At 40.7% G+C, this 15799-nt stretch overlaps 1 protein-coding gene and 1 pseudogene across 2 annotated transcripts; both read left to right on the top strand.

Moving 5' to 3' along the window:
* The first annotated feature begins 6742 nt into the window (after nucleotides 1-6742).
* On the top strand, nucleotides 6743-9358 carry LOC307038922 (ecto-ADP-ribosyltransferase 5-like; annotated as a pseudogene). Its single transcript has 3 exons — nucleotides 6743-6778; nucleotides 8466-8734; nucleotides 8861-9358. The product of its transcript is annotated as an ecto-ADP-ribosyltransferase 5-like (transcript).
* A 1356-nt stretch (nucleotides 9359-10714) lies between these two features.
* Nucleotides 10715-13046, top strand: LOC307041649 (ecto-ADP-ribosyltransferase 5-like). Its single transcript, XM_079685100.1, has 2 exons — nucleotides 10715-10876; nucleotides 10991-13046. The coding sequence occupies exons 1-2, from the start codon at nucleotides 10811-10813 to the stop codon at nucleotides 11750-11752; spliced, it is 828 nt and encodes a 275-aa protein (XP_079541226.1). The 5' UTR covers nucleotides 10715-10810; the 3' UTR covers nucleotides 11753-13046.
* Nucleotides 13047-15799: the final 2753 nt, after the last annotated feature.

Genomic DNA, 15799 nt, shown 5'->3' with positions numbered 1-15799 from the left:
CTGCCATGGCAACGCTGGCTTTGATGGGTTTTATTCGGATGGAGCAGTATTTGATGGAGGACAATCTGTCATTGAGAGGAGATCGTTCATTCACTGGTGTTGGTAATTCAAGAAGCGCATAAAAGACAGGCCTGTTGGAATATTAGTCTGAGCTGCTGCCCACGCACTTTATCAAAACTTTATTGACACCTTACTTACATCCACAAGGAGGGAGGGTCTCTTCGTGGTCGTATTGTGACACTTTTTATTTGTTTTTTTATCCCAAACAGCCCAGTTATTATCGTCTTGATAGTTTACTTTGTGTCTCTTTCTGGTCTTCTTGTCTCTTTCTGGTCTTCTTGTGTCTCTTTCTGGTCTTCTTGTGTCTCTTTCTGGTCTTCTTGTCTCTTTCTGGTCTTCTTGTGTCTCTTTCTGTTCTTCTTGTTTCTTTCTGATCTTCTTGTGTCTCTTTCTGGTCTTCTTGTGTCTCTTTCTGGTCTTCTTGTCTCTTTCTGGTCTTCTTGTGTCTCTTTCTGGTCTTCTTGTCTCTTTCTGGTCTTCTAGTGTCTCTTTCTGGTCTTCTTGTGTCTCTTTCTGGTCTTCTAGTGTCTCTTTCTGGTCTTCTTGTGTCTCTTTCTGGTCTTCTTGTGTCTCTTTCTGGTCTTCTTGTCTTCTTGTGTCTCTTTCTGGTCTTCTTGTGTGTCTTTCTGGTCTTCTTGTGTCTTACATGTTATTTTTGGGTGTCTTTGATGTAATTTAGCTTCTTTTTGTGATCGCTTTCTGTCTCTTCGTAGTCATTCTCTGCCTCTTTATTTATTTTTTGTCTCTTTGAGGCCATTTTGTGTCTTGTATTGTTCATTAGTGTCTCTGTAGTCATTGTCTCTCTCTTCATAGTTGTTTTGAGTGTCTTTGAAGTCATTTAGTCTTTTTATGGTCATTGTGTGTGTGTGTGTGTGTGTGTGTGTGTGTGTGTGTGTGTGTGTGTGTGTGTGTGTGTGTGTGTGTGTGTGTGTGTGTGTGTGTGTGTGTGTGTGTGTGTGTGTGTGTGTGTCTGTGTGTGTGTGTGTCTCTCTCTCTCTCTCTCTCTCTCTCTCTCTCTCTCTCTCTCCTCCCTGATTGTCTCCAGGTGCAGCCTCTCCCTCAGGTGCTCCCAATCCCCAATCAGGGCCTCCTTAAGAGACCTTCTCCTCTGGGCTGCATGTGTGCAACATGTGTCTGTGTCTGTGTCTGTGTCTGTGTCTGTGTCTGTGTCTGTGTCTGTGTCTGTGTCTGTGTCTGTCTGAGACCTGCTAGTAACCTGTGTTTTGCTAACTATTAGGAGATGTGCTCCGGTGTATTGTTTTGCTTTAGTCGCGTTCTTTTATAAGAAAGTTGTTCTCAGTTTACTTTACAAATTTGTCTGGTGAGTCTCTTTTTTCTATTAATAAATAATTAAAGATCACTTTGTGGCTTCAGCACTCAGTTTCCTCTCCTTTTTCTCTCTCACCCAGTTATTTTTATGTTTTGTTACTTCCCTTTATTTATTTGTTATTTCCCTTCCCTTCCCTTTTTTTTCCCACTTTCCCTTAGTTTAGGAGGGAACGTAACAGTTGTCATCTTGTTTTTTTTTATGGTCGTCTCTTTGTATTCAGTTTCTCTTCATGGTCGTAGGGTGACTCTTTTTATTTGTTTTCTATCTTATACAATAACTTGCATTAGTCTCTCCAGTCATTGTGTTTTCGTGGACAAAACGTCCTCCGAATGTCCAAATGTGACCAAATCTTAGTTGATGAAGTTGAGTTGCTACGTTCAAAGACAATAGCTCAAACGCATTTAAACAAATCTAACAAGGATCCAAATCTTAGCAAGACAGTATCAGCGTGTCCACTTTCTGAGAATATCTTGCAACAAACAACCAACTGTTGTAAAACCTGAATATTTTTACTCGATCCCCGTCCAATGAGGAAGTTATTTTAGAAACGGCTGAAGCTGAGCATTCAAACCACCGTGGACTTCAGACTGAACTCTTCCTGTATTATAAACGTGCTTTATTTCATTGAAGCTATATCTGTTTGCAGGAAACTAAAACCAGCGAAATGAGGTTTTGTTCACCAACGCCATTCGACATGAGACACTGGTTTGTTTCTGTTGATTTTCAGTTTAATGGACAATGTAATTCAGGATTCCTGGAAAAGCTAGAAGTTTCCAGAAGGAACTGACAGTGTCACCTAATAGAGGTCAAAGGTCATCCCTGTCTCACCATGACTTGCTGTTTCTCTGTTGAACGCCAGCCTTGCATAATCTGATCTCACAGTATATCAGCGGCGCAGAATCACAATGAGCGGAAAATCCCCTCAAGACGAACTGATGGAGATGATTAACCGAAAGGAAGTCTCACATGTGAAAAGCTGTGGTGGTTAATTATTAATGAGACATTGTTATCTGTCTTCATCTGAAGCCGAGTCATTAAATTGTGAGTGGATTTACCCTTTCTTTGATTTACTGTAAGAGGCAACAGAGTGACGTAAGCTGGAGGCAACAAATAAGAAACTTTATGCATAAGGCACGTTTCAAGTACAGAGTATCAAAGTGCTTTATATACAAAGAATGACATCAACTAAAAACCTTATAAATCACAGGAAGTAAAACCAACTCAAATAAGTTTGCACATAGAAAGTTTGAGGTTAGGAGTTTTGTAAAGCAGGGTCATTAAAAACCTTTGAAACGTAAATTATTAATGAATTTTAGAAAATGGGGTCCACGTTTACATAAAAGCTAAAATACACTTAACTTTAAATTATCAAGTTTTTGGTAGAAAAAAAAGTTTTCTTCACAATTTCAACGCAATATTACAAAAGTGATGCAAATGATAATTTTGTGGGTCAAATATTCCCTTATTCCAGGGGTGTCAAACTCAAATACACAGTGGGCCAAAATAAAAAAAATGGGTACTAGTGGAGGGCCGGACTGGTTCAATGTTTATTGCAGAACTTATTGAAATGAACTTATTGCACATATTAAACCTGGAACTAACAAAGCTTAAATGATTGCCGATAAAAACAACATTAAACATTAAATGATCAGTTCATTCATTTCTTATGGCTCTATCTGCAGCTTTTCCTCAGTCATTTCTTATGATTACATTTTCCCACAGGCCAACAACAGCTTCAAGAAAACTATTTCCCTCAAAGAGAAACCAAACATGCCCTGTTGTCGTGAGAGAGAAAGTGCAGAAGGAAACATCCATTAAACTCAGTGTGCTGCTCTGTGATGCTAGCTCAGATACTGGGCATCTCATCTTGGGTGCAAGGTCATCAATGTTTGGGCTCAGGCTCTGAGCTGAGGAGACCCTCAGGATGGAGTGAAGGTGTGCGTGCAATATACCGGAGCACCAGATCTAATAGTGATTAGAAATTATCCTGAGGGCCGAAATTAAATCCACCGAGGGCCTGATTTGGCCCCCGGGCCTTGAGTTTGACACACGTGCTCTATTCCATTGACACGACTATTGAGAAGTTAAAGGTGTAAAGGTGGTTCTCTCCCACATCACCTGCTGTCTGATCAGCTGGTCTAATGCACAGCTCTAAAACCACTGGAATCATTATATAAACAAGCACTCAAAACACTAGACAAAGACCCACTCCGGTATCATCATTGTCACATTGTTAAAAAGTATAATCTGTTCAGCTGGGAAAATCTCATAGTTTACAAAAATGTTGGCTTAGTTTATAAGATCACTCGAGATCACAGGAGGCGTGTGGTGCAGTGCGTTGGTGTTGGGATCAGGGGGTCACAGGTTCAAACCCCACTGCAGTCAGCATGTCGTTGTGTCCCTGAGACACTTCACCCCAAGTTGCTCCTGGGGGGATTGCCCACAGTTCTGAGTATGTAAGTAACTTTGGATAAAAGCTTCTAACAAGTAACATGTCATGTAATCACTCGTGGGCTGGCTCCTCCTCCTCTGTCTGGCTTCATCAGCCTAAAGCCCACCTCAACCAGAGGGTTACTAGAGGTGCGGCTAGGGGAGGCTGCACCATCCCATTTAGGAAAAGTACTGTCTTTTCATTCCACGCATCCCATCAATGGAATTCAATACCACAACCGATAAGAGAGTCCTCATCCTACTACTCATCAAGCACAGAGTTAAACAGAGGCTCATTGATAGTGTGTGTGTGTGTGTGTGTGTGTGTGTGTGTGTGTGTGTGTGTGTTGTGAATGTTTTCTTTATCATCATGACTAGCTCCTTACCTGTAGTCACTGATGTTGTCTATTGTCAATATGTATTGTATATATTGTACAATTTTGTTGGTCTAACAATGTAGTGGTGTTTTTATTCTTGTTTTTAGGATCACCTTCTGGCAAAGGGACTATCGGTGAAAACTAGTCTTTTGGCTTATTCGAGTACTTTTAGATGTTTTTAATATGTTGATTAAATGAACACTGTCCCTTGTTTTAAATAAATCAATTAAATTCAATCCTCACGATCTATAGAGTACTTTATCCAATGTTATTGAGAACAAAACTCTCTTCTTTAAAAGCTATCCTTGGATCCTTGTTTTCGATTCATGCCATTCAAGAGTGTACACTGGGTTCCTTAAAAAATGAAAAATATATCTGACTAATATTTAACTTGTGACAGATTTAAATAATCTCCATCTGCCGGTAATCTGACTCACATGCTTTGGTCTGATCTGAACAATCTGCACATTCTGATGATGCTGACAGTCTCTGACCTGCAGAGGGCAGCACCGTATTGTGTGTGTGTGTGTGTGTGTGTGTGTGTGTGTGTGTGTGTATTGTGAATGTTTTCTTTATCATCATGACTAGCTCCTTACCTGTAGTCACTGATGTTGTCTATGGTCAATATGTACATTTTGTTGGTCTAACAATGTACTGGTGTTTTTATTCTTGTTTTTAGGATCACCTTCTGGCAAAGGGACTATCGGTGAAAACTAGTATTTTGGCTAATTCGAGTACTTTTAGATGTTTTTAATATGTTGATTAAATGTACACTGTCCCTTGTTTTAAATAAATAAATTAAATTCAATCCACACGATCTATAGAGTACTTTATCCAATGTTATTGAGAACAAAACTCTCTTCTTTAAAAGCTATCATTGGATCCTTGTTTTCGATTCATGCCATTCAAGAGTGTACACTGGGTTCCTTAAAAACTGAAAAATATATCTGACTAATATTTAACTTGTGACAGATTTAAATAATCTCCATCTGCCGGTAATCTGACTCACATGCTTTGGTCTGATCTGAATAATCTGCACATTCTGATGATGCTGACAGTCTCTGACCTGCAGAGGGCAGCACCGTATTGTGTGTGTGTGTGTGTGTGTGTGTGTGTGTGTGTGTGTGTGTGTGTGTGTGTGTGTGTGTGTGTGTGTGTGTGTGTGTGTGTGTGTGTGTGTGTGTGTGTGTGTGTGTGTGTGTGTGTGTGTTCTCTCTGAGCTGTTCTGTTCTGTAGGATAATGCTTTAGGTGTGAATCTAATCTTCTACTTCCTGAATCTACTTCATGGTTTTCACTTTCTTTGCTTCATTTGTTCTGTTTTTAATTCAGCAGGTGAACCTACATGTTCATAAAATAGTGTGTGTGAGCTTAACTGTGTGTGTTAAACTAAAACTGATCATTTTCTGTCAGCTCAGATTTTATTTCTGCTTTTTTAAACTAGTATGTGCTCATGTGTTTCAGTGTTGGTGATGAAGCTACTGCCTGAATATGCTGAATGAAAGGCAGGTTTTCATATCAATAAAATCATTTTAGATCTTAAATATCTTGTTTCTTGGTGTCAAATTGTTCTGCTGTCTTAGATAATAAGTAAAAACCATCTTATTGATATGTATTGTCTCTTGTATTTATCTGCATGGCATTTCGGGTAAAGGAGCTAATCGAAAAGAAAGTAATCAGGATACATTACTGTTATATTGTGATGCTAAGATTAGGCTACTAATTGTAGATATAGATATGAATATGACTTCCACAGAATCAGAAAACATGTTTCAGTCCAACAGATCATTCACATTGTTACAGCAAAAGTAAAGAGGCCAAATGTTAATTAAGAGGCATGCGTACAATACTAGCGATATCAATTACACAATTTACAATAGTACCCATCCAGGTGTACAACATAAGTACAGTAACAGTATTTAAAAAACACATTAAAAAGGTGTAGCATGTAGAGGTAGAATGATAGCATTCAGTTCATGAATTGAGGCGTGTGGCGCAGTGTGTTGTGCGTTGGTGTTGGGATCAGGGGAGCACAGCAGGTTTAAACCCCATAAAAGCGTCTAACAAGTGACATGTAATGGAATGCAGTTATTTACAGATTGTGTTACAGTAGTAAAATAGTCTAACTAAGAGAAAGCAGCCAGTAAGAATGATCAAAAATAATAATTGTAAACTCGAGCACATGACTGTGTTGTGTTGTAGCTCCACTGAATCCATCATTAGAGCAGGTATGACCTCCTGCAGAGCTGCTTTTGACCTATGACCTCTCTCACATCCCTCACGTCCGTCCTCTCGGTCATCGTGGATCAGATCCGGGGGGGAAAGTCAGGACGGGTTAGGATCCACGAGACTGATCAGGGTTTACTGTGGAGGAGGAATGATGGGGTTCAGGAGTCAGCTGACACTTCCTTTGACCAGAGGTTTTTATCCTGGAGGGACTCAGGTTTGAAATTGGAAACAGAGATTCAGCTCAGAGGAAGCTATAGCTTTGACTGAGACCTCTAACATCACAGAGGGTCTCAAAATGTACTTCACAGTAAATAGATAATGGCCAATACCTCTGATCTACAGGTATCGCCAGAGGTGGGAAGTAGTGGAGTACAAATACTTCGTAATTGTGATTAATTTTTCTGGTATCAGTACTTTACTCCACTTCTTATTTTTCTGACAACTTTTTACTTTTACTTCTTACATTTTGAACACAAATACCTGATACATTTAGGTTCCACTATTTCTACTTCTTCCTCACTGATGCAATTTAAGTTCTGCGTGAAAACCAGACATTGTGCAGAACCGCATATCACAGGACATGAGAACAGTTTGACCACGATGTCATCAACACTAACGTTTTGGTGCTTTTACCTGGGCAGCTTCAAGAAAGCAGTCTTTTGTTTTGAGATCTACTCATGCTTTGGTGCTGATATAACACATTACTCTGCTACAAACCAAAAGGGACATGTGCTCATTCCTCCTTATGAGGTCCTGACAAACGACTCATGGTGCAGTCACAGTGTGGCCTACAAGCTACAGAGCACCAAAGCGCCAAGAAGGGATTTAAATTGTAAATTGAATCAAAAGCAATTAAAAAGATATGTTGAAGTTGATTTAAGATACTTGTATACATGTACAGTAGTACAGTAGACATTTCAAGGCTGCACATGGGTAGACTCCGCGGTCTTAAAATCCCCACAATGCTTTGCGCACGGACCAATTTCCCCAAATCTGTGGCGGAAAATGTAAGGCGGGGCCTCTCAGATGACGCACACCTGCACACTTGCTAGCCTGTTCCACTCTTTGTTTTCCGAATGCCAGGAAGGATTCGTGCCTCGCTTCTGAAGCAAGACGCTCGGAAGACATGTGCTACCAAGCAAGCGTCCTCGACATTGAGGAACACCCACTGTGTGAGAAATGAACTGTGGTAAGTCAAACCATTTCTCCAATAAATTCACATTTCATGGCCAGGTCACTAACAGCAGGCCTACTTATATAACAGATGAATAGTTTACATAGAAAGTGCCAACAATGCTGTTTACTGAAAGAGTTTTGTGTGCAGTTCTCTAAGCCGGTGGAAAATGGCAATGAGTGCAGTTTGGACAGCATTAATAATGACATATGGGGTGTTTCTCAATGTCGAGGACGCTTCCTTGGTAGCACATGTCTTCCGAGTCACTTGCTTCAGAAGCGAGGCAAGAATCCTTCCTAGCCTCGGAAAACGAAGAATGGTGGAACTGGCTAACAGGTGTGCAGGTGTGCGTCATATGCGAGGCCCCGCCTTAAATGGAACGCGATTTCCGCCAAAGATTTGGAAATTGGTCCGTGCGCAAAGCATTGTGGGTATTTTAAAACCGCGGAGTCTACTCATGTGCAGCCTCGAAATTTCTCGCTACGAAGTACGCCGGCCTCGGCAGAATTTCAAGTATGCTGGACATTGGAACATGATGATGTAGCATCCTTGAAATAGTGGCTCTGGAGCATCCTTACTCGACATTGAGAAACACCCATGGAGTCTTCATAGCACGTGTAGAGGTAGTATACAACATGCTAAAGTGTGACTGCTCTTTATTCTAGCTTAACACCAAGTTACATTTGATTTTCTATGTTTTTACAGAGCTCTGCAGTACCTGGGGTTAAAGGTCAAGTGCCGCTGGATTTGGCTCCAAATTCTGTTGATGACGTGTGCACTGGATGCAAAGACAAGATGGAGTACAGAATGAAGAAGGAGCACATGCAGAGTGAAAAAAACAAAGACAAGAATTTTACTTTGGCCTAGGGCGAAGCAGAAAAATACTACAACCAAAAATGGAAGCGTAAAAAGGGAAAGCGACCTTCCACCTCTCTGGGGAAGGAACAGATCATGGCTACTGTATGTATGTGTATACCCTCGACAACCCAAACATCGATCTTGATTTTAATGAAGCAGTTCGAACCCAGAGACATGAGTACAGGACCACGTTCAGATATCACGCTCTTCACTTTTTCCTGACTGACGCCCTGCAGACTCTCAACGCTCGCAAACCGGAAGAGGAACGATGTCTAACGGCCCGTCCACACAGCGGCGTGCGTTGAAAGCTTCACCATTCACTTTGAATGTGGTGACGTCACTTTTTGCCGAACTGCATTGTGGGAAGCGAATCGGAGCTTTGCTGGCGTGGCTCGCTGCAAAAGTTGAGCAATGTTCAAATTTTGAACCTCGGCAGAAGCGTCAGCCAATCGAATCATATGCCAGTGCAAGCTCTAGCCAATCAAACCGCTGCTTGTGTGTCAGGGGCGGGAGATTCATGTGATTGGTTGTTGGTCGAGTTTCAAACAGGCCCGCCGCTGTGTGGACGGGCCGTAAAGGTCTACCGCAGAAGCAACAGAAGCTTCAGCCAAGATGTTCTCAACAAAGTGATTCGCTTTGGCTCCTTCGCCTCCAGCTCAAGGCTTGGGTACCCCAAAGCTGAAAGGTTTGGAGACAAGTCATGCTTTAAGATTATCACATGCTTGGGAGCAGACGTCTCTGTGTTCTCTAAGCTGGGGGTGTCGGAGAGAGAAGTGCTGATTCCTCCTTATGAGGCCTTTAAAGTCACAACGATTGAGAGGAGATCTGCCCAGAACGATCTTCCTTGTGAGGTGGTCTACAAACTAAAAAGTACAGAGGTCACTCTTTCAAATTTGAAATAGACTTTCTCACACATTCACATATGAGATGTTAATAAAACATGCACAATTATTCAATTGGCTGATAGTGATTTAACTTAAATGTATTTGGATATAATTTAAATAGAGACATGATGTCATAAATAGTCTCTTATTATTCACATCGTAAACGGCACTGTTTTATTCATTTGCATAATGTAACCTTAAAGAAAGCAGAAATGAAGAAGTCTAACTTAGAACAGTCATGCGTGTCAGTCTGTATATCATCTGCACCTAATTTAAAAATAAATAATGTGTTTCTTCAAATGTGTTGTGTCATTTTAGTGAAGAGCTGCAAACCGTAAACGGGTTGCAAACCTGCTTTCTGTTTTGGGAAGGAAGAGGTGATAGCATATATGTAATGAGAGAAATGTTATGTGTCTCTTGTGACAGTGTTTGCATTAAGCAGTTTCTAAGGAAGTCAATGAACAGGTTCTTTGAATTACTAGAATATTGTTTACTGAAAGAAAGGAAACAAAAGAGAAAAATGTACTACAGTATGTCTCCAATTGGCTTTGTATACAATTCTACACTTAACATTCACATGTGTAAAAGTGATGTAAGCTACTACTGTAAGTGTTCCTTTGTATGACTTGTGCTGTCTCCTTGATTATTTATTTGTAAACCTTGAATTCTACAGGTCCAAATTCAATGATCAAATGCTTCACATTTCACTCACTCATGAATTTCAACCCTATCTTTGAATAGTACAAAACAAAAGGTAGTTATTAAACATATGAATTGGCTTATATGTGGGTTTGCTATCCTGGCTCCAAAATGGTGGAATGAGCTCCCCATTGAAATCAGGACAGCAGAAAGCTTACACATCTTCCGGGGCAGACTGAAAACTCATCTCTTTCGAGTCCACTTCGAGCGATAGAATTACTAACAAAGCACTTATATACTAATAAAGGACTGGCTTATCTAAAGCCAGTTGAGCAGCACTTGAAATGTTTTAGCTCCATGAAACCTGATGTACTTATATGATTCTGTTTTCTTCTAGTTTGTATCTTGTTGGTCGAATGCACTTATTGTAAGTCTCTTTGGATAAAAGCCTCAGCTAAACGTAATGTGTTTATTGTATACAAAACAACCTTGCAACTCTGCACTTTAGTCAAGCTGTTCTCAGAAGTAGTTTCTTCTCTTTACCTTTAATGCATTATAATTGAATCGTCATGTATGCTAATAGGCCTGACCATACTCTAAGATAGCAGCTGGAGATACAGAAAGCCCTAAAGTTCCCTTTTAAGGTCATTTCTATCTTGCAAAACGGTCCCTTCCTTATAACATGACACTTCCTTACTGCTGACTATATAAGTGCATTGCACCGTCATAGTCAGCCAAGACAGCAGAGACAGCTCACATTAAAGGCTGTTTTGACTCCACTAGTTGCCAGACATTTAAATTGACAAAAGTGTCTCCAGGTTTTGGTGCAGGATGGCAAAGATGGCATTTTGGACGGCAGTGCTACTCCTTCATGGACTCTCTACAGGAATTGCGATGGTGCGTATCTGCTGAATGATGGCTTGCTCAACTAACAGCTGTGCACTGACTTACTGTAAGTAAGACTGTTCAGCAACATCATGTGTTCTTATAACGTTTGTTATTTCTTTATAGAACCGTGCTATAACCAGGCTAGATGGCTTCCTTCCATTGGACGATGCTCCAGAGTCTGTTGATGACATGTACGATGGCTGCAAAGACAGCATGAAGATGGAGGTGCAAACATACTTGCAGAATGAGAAAAACACTGACAGCACATTCAAACGGGCCTGGGATGAAGGAGAGAAAAACAAGAAGAAACGGGGGTATAAGAAAGGAAAGCAACGTTCCACCTCTCTGGGGAAAGAACAAGCTGTGGCTATTTATGTGTATACCCTCGACAACCCAAACATCTATCTTGATTTTAATGAAGCAGTTCGGACCCAGAGAAATGAGTACAGGACCACGTTCAGATATCACGCTCTTCACTTTTTCCTGACTGACGCCCTGCAGACTCTCAACGCTCGCAAACCGGAAAAGGAACGATGTCTAACGGTCTACCGCAGAAGCAACAGAAGCTTCAGCCAAGATGTTCTCAACAGAGTGATTCGCTTTGGCTCCTTCGCCTCCAGCTCAAGGCTTGGGTACCCCAAAGCTGAAAGGTTTGGAGACAAGTCATGCTTTGAGATTATCACATGCTTGGGAGCAGACGTCTCTCTGTTCTCTAAGCTGGGGGAGTCGGAGACAGAAGTGCTGATTCCTCCTTATGAGGCCTTTGAAGTCACAACGATTGAGAGGAGATCTGCCCAGAAGACTCTTTCTTGTGAGGTGGTCTACAAACTAAAAAGTACAGAGGTCACTGTTTCCAATCTGAATTGCACTCTTTGTCAAATGTAATTTTTAGGTTTCACATTTTCTTGCATCAAAATATATTTGATCGGGGAATTATTTTATTTATTTTCAAAACATGAGTATTTTGGTAACTGAACAATATTGAATTTCAAATCTGTGGTGTAGCCACTTTCAAATAATGCACCAGCGCTTACAATGGTTTGAGTTGTACAGTAGTGTATATTCTGTACCTGCATGTTCCTCGTTGTTCTGAGGTTATTTCTTTATTGTTTATTACCCTGCAACTCTTACTACTTTTAAATCCAGGCTGAAGACTTTTCTTTTTGCCGCTGCTTTTAATTGAAACTGAGCGGTTGTGTTTCGTTTTTGGTTAATGAACATTTGGGGCTAGTAACTCCAGGGAATCAGAGTCTGGGGACTTTGCCCTGGCTGGTTTTCTCTGTGTATACTGCTCGGGACGTATGTGCCATAAAAGCGTACACAGATCATGTTCGGAGAAACGTTAAAGAAGGGCATCAGTAAAGTGGAACTTCTGTGTGAACTATTCACATCTTAAACTGCACTGTAACTTTTTATTCATGTATTTGTTTTCTTTTAATGTTTATTTTATTATATTTGCTTTTTAATGACTGATTTTAAATGCCTTTATCTGAATGTCTTTCATTTTTGTAAAGCACCTTGAATAAACTTGAATTAAACTTAATTTAAGTCGCTTTACTTTTATTACATTTAATTTTGGAGAAGCCAGCTTGAGTGCGCTAGAATTTGAAAATACACAGCCGGAACAAATCTACCCCTTCCTCACAGAGCCCCTCCTCCAACACACACGAACGCACACATGACCAATGAGGGCCGGCTAAAATGATTGGTCGTGCTTTTTAAAGTACTACGGCTTCTTCCACAGATGACATTTTTGTATGGATTTGTTGTCAAAGCTCTTCAGATATTCATTGATATCGGGATGTTAAGAGCATTCCATGGAATTTAACAACAAGTGTATCTCGAGCCAGTTTCTCAAACGTACCTACCCCACCTTTAAGTGTCATCTCAATGAAATGTAATGTAGAGTTTGTACTGTGCAAACAGTGAAAGATAACAAACATTGTAATTTAATTAAAAATGGTGAATGGCTTTGAAAGGCTTCTCAGAACCCGATGAAGCATCTTTAGCTTTTCCATGTGAAAATGAGTTGTTCATTGTTTAATACGTACACATTTTTTGGAGCCGCATTGCCCATGTTACAGTATGTGCATTTATATTGGATGCACAAGTCTTCCCAGTATGTTATTGTATCGTGTCCATAAAGAAACGATTGAACAGCCTTGTGTTTCACAAATAGCGTGTGTTTCCAGTTTGATATGTTTTCTAAGATACATCAGCGTCCTCTCGCTGTCCAGCAGCCTCAATCGTAAAGCGGAAAACAAGTTTTTAGTTTGAATAGAAAGGTAAGCTGCTTATTTTAGTGACTATCTTCTGCTCCTGGCAACCCGGCTTTAGCAGTAGCTAATATATGTTTTGGGGCCTTTGCTCTCCCTGTGTGGGAAACCATAGATATTCCAGCCTTAAGAAAGTAATTAAAAAAAGGTTTCACTTCCCAGGGCCTTATCCAATTCTAAACATCTAATTTTTGTGGTCATGACTTGAAAGTATAGAGCTTCAAAACTGTGACTGCACAGAAATACAGGATTATGTTACCAGAAATAATCAACATACAAACTATATGTGTGGCCTGCACTGTGTCTGAAAGCAGACTCTTCACTTACATTCTCCTTTTATGATCATGTTAAAACTCATTCCTTGTTGTCTGACACTGCTATGCTGTCTAATCTAAAAGCCCCAGAGTGACTTCCCTTCATATCAACAGCTTCCTGTGTTAGCCTCTCATGCATTTCATTCTAAAAATATCTACCTTTACATAATGATTTCAGAACAAGGCATTTTGCAGGGTTAACCAATACAATACAGATTGTTCAGTTCATTTAGACAATGTTGTGTCCCGTCAAAAGTGTTGAGTCCAGTGTTTCCCCTAGGTTTACTGCCTTGGCAGGGTGCTGCTCGTGTACCCCGAAACATGTTTTCGGGGCACCCAAAAAAATGTTATCCTCTGGAGCAGAGAGAGGAGCTGTGGATTATTGTTATTGATATCGTACAGTAACAAAGTATTTGTACATTAAAAATTAAGTACAGTGTTACACTGTACTTTATTACTTTAATTCAAACTGTATTCCCTTCTTATCATGTAGCCTACACTTCTTCCTTTCATTGATACATTTAAATCACCTGACTACAGCATATAATATACCTGCTGCAACCCTGTGCTGCTGCTGCTCTCTGCCTCATCCTCTATTGCTGGAGGCAGCTCCACCTCATCTGATCTCTGATATGAAAGCAATCGTGTTATGATCATATTGAGCTATTTGTGTGAGTCTAACATTAAACAAGCAGTCTGCTTGTCATACATTGCTGACGATACATTTTAAGTGGCAATTTGTTGAGTCACTGCCGCTAAATGCCGGTAGCATCAAGCTAGCAAATCCTGCATTAGCCTCACATCAACAGGTGTAGACAGAACATCCAATTATCCGGAGCTAATTTACTGAATAAACCAACTCACATCACCTGTCTTTTTCACCCAACTCATTAGACTATTCTTCTGCTGGCGTTTCATTGTTGTTTTCTGTCGAATTCAATACTGTAGTTCAAAACCGCGGTACCTTCTCACCATTTGTGAGCTATTTTTAGAATGCGCACGCTACGTTCGTTGTCGCGTCCGCGCGCGTCCACCTGGGCAGGCTGTTTGTGTCCTTCTCCGGGGAGCGGAGCCCCGCCCTTCAGAAACAGAACGGAGGGAGAATGTGAATACGCACGGCAGTAGACACTGAAACATGCACATTGGATAAATAACATAGGCGTTTAGTTTATTTAATAAAAGAGCACATGTTCAATGTGAAACGTGACCGTAGATAGATTACTTCAGTTACAATTTGGTGCTATATATATATTTAATTATTTTAAATAATAATAAAAAAAATGTAAAAAAACAAAAAAAACACCTTGAATTTCAGGCAGGGCGCGGGGCTCTGTTGGCAGGGCGCAGCGCCCCGCCAAGACAATGGTAGGGGAAACACTGGCAGTCTATAGTTATGTTTCATGTTTCTTGTTTAGTACATTTTTGTATTGTCTCCCACTTCCTGTTTTGTTTTGACACTCACCTGTTAGGTTTCATTCCAGGTCCCTTCACTCCCAACCCTTGTGTGTGTCTCCCGTTACCTCTCGTTTAAATTCCCGTCTCCCCTTGTTTTGTTTTGTGTTGTCAGGCAGTGGCTCAGTCAGTAGGGGCTTGGACTGTGAGCCGTAGGGTCTCCGGTTCAAGTCCCCGACCAGACCTAAATATGGAGTGTGGACTGCTACTTGGAGAGGTCCCAGTTCACCTCCTGCCCTGCCGTGGTGCCCTTGAGCAAGGCACCGGAAACCCCCCTTCCCCCCTCACTCCCATTGCTCCCCGGGCGCTGTACACAAGCTGCCCACTGCTCCCAGTGCTAGACTCCTGGTACTAGGATGGGTTAAAAGCAGAGAACACATGTCACTGTGTGCTCTGCATGTGTGACCATTGAAGAGGGGTTCCATCCCTCCCATTCTATCTATGTGTCAGTTCGTCCTGTCTCCATGTCAGTAGTCTGCGTACCAGCAATTACTTACCTTATCTCAGGCCTGATTCATGCTCCTGATTTACTTTGTACATTTTGTTCCTAACTTAGTGAGTGATTTTCTTTCGAGCCTTTTTTCACCTTGTGTAAGAGCGTCGATCTTGTTTTGTATTCCTATTTTTGAAAATAAAGCATTTGCTCATACTTTACCTCTGTCTCCCGGGTCGTGCATTTGAGTCCTTTACCTTGTGTTTCCAAGTTCGTGACAGACAAAAGGCAAAACATAAAAATGAGTCTTGAGACATTCTGATATTTCCTGTAGTACTTTTGCATTTGCCCAATCCAAAGGCATTACAATCTATAACAGGTATGCATCATCATTATTTAATGTTTATAGTTTATGAAGTACATTTTTTTCCCTCATTTATGTTGATCATTACATTAC

This window comes from Notothenia rossii (genome assembly GCF_949606895.1).
Source record: "Notothenia rossii genome assembly, chromosome: 5".
Taxonomy (NCBI): Eukaryota; Metazoa; Chordata; class Actinopteri; order Perciformes; family Nototheniidae; genus Notothenia; species Notothenia rossii.
Note: the sequence above shows the minus strand (reverse complement) of the source record. Positions and strands in the feature narration are given on the sequence as shown.

Coding starts and splice junctions, on each gene's coding strand:
- LOC307041649 (XM_079685100.1), top strand. CDS start 10,811: ATGGCAAAGATGGCATTTTGGACGGCAGTGCTACTCCTTCATGGACTC. Junction 10,877..10,990: donor TCTCTACAGGAATTGCGATG/GTGCGTATCTGC, acceptor ATTTCTTTATAG/AACCGTGCTATAACCAGGCT.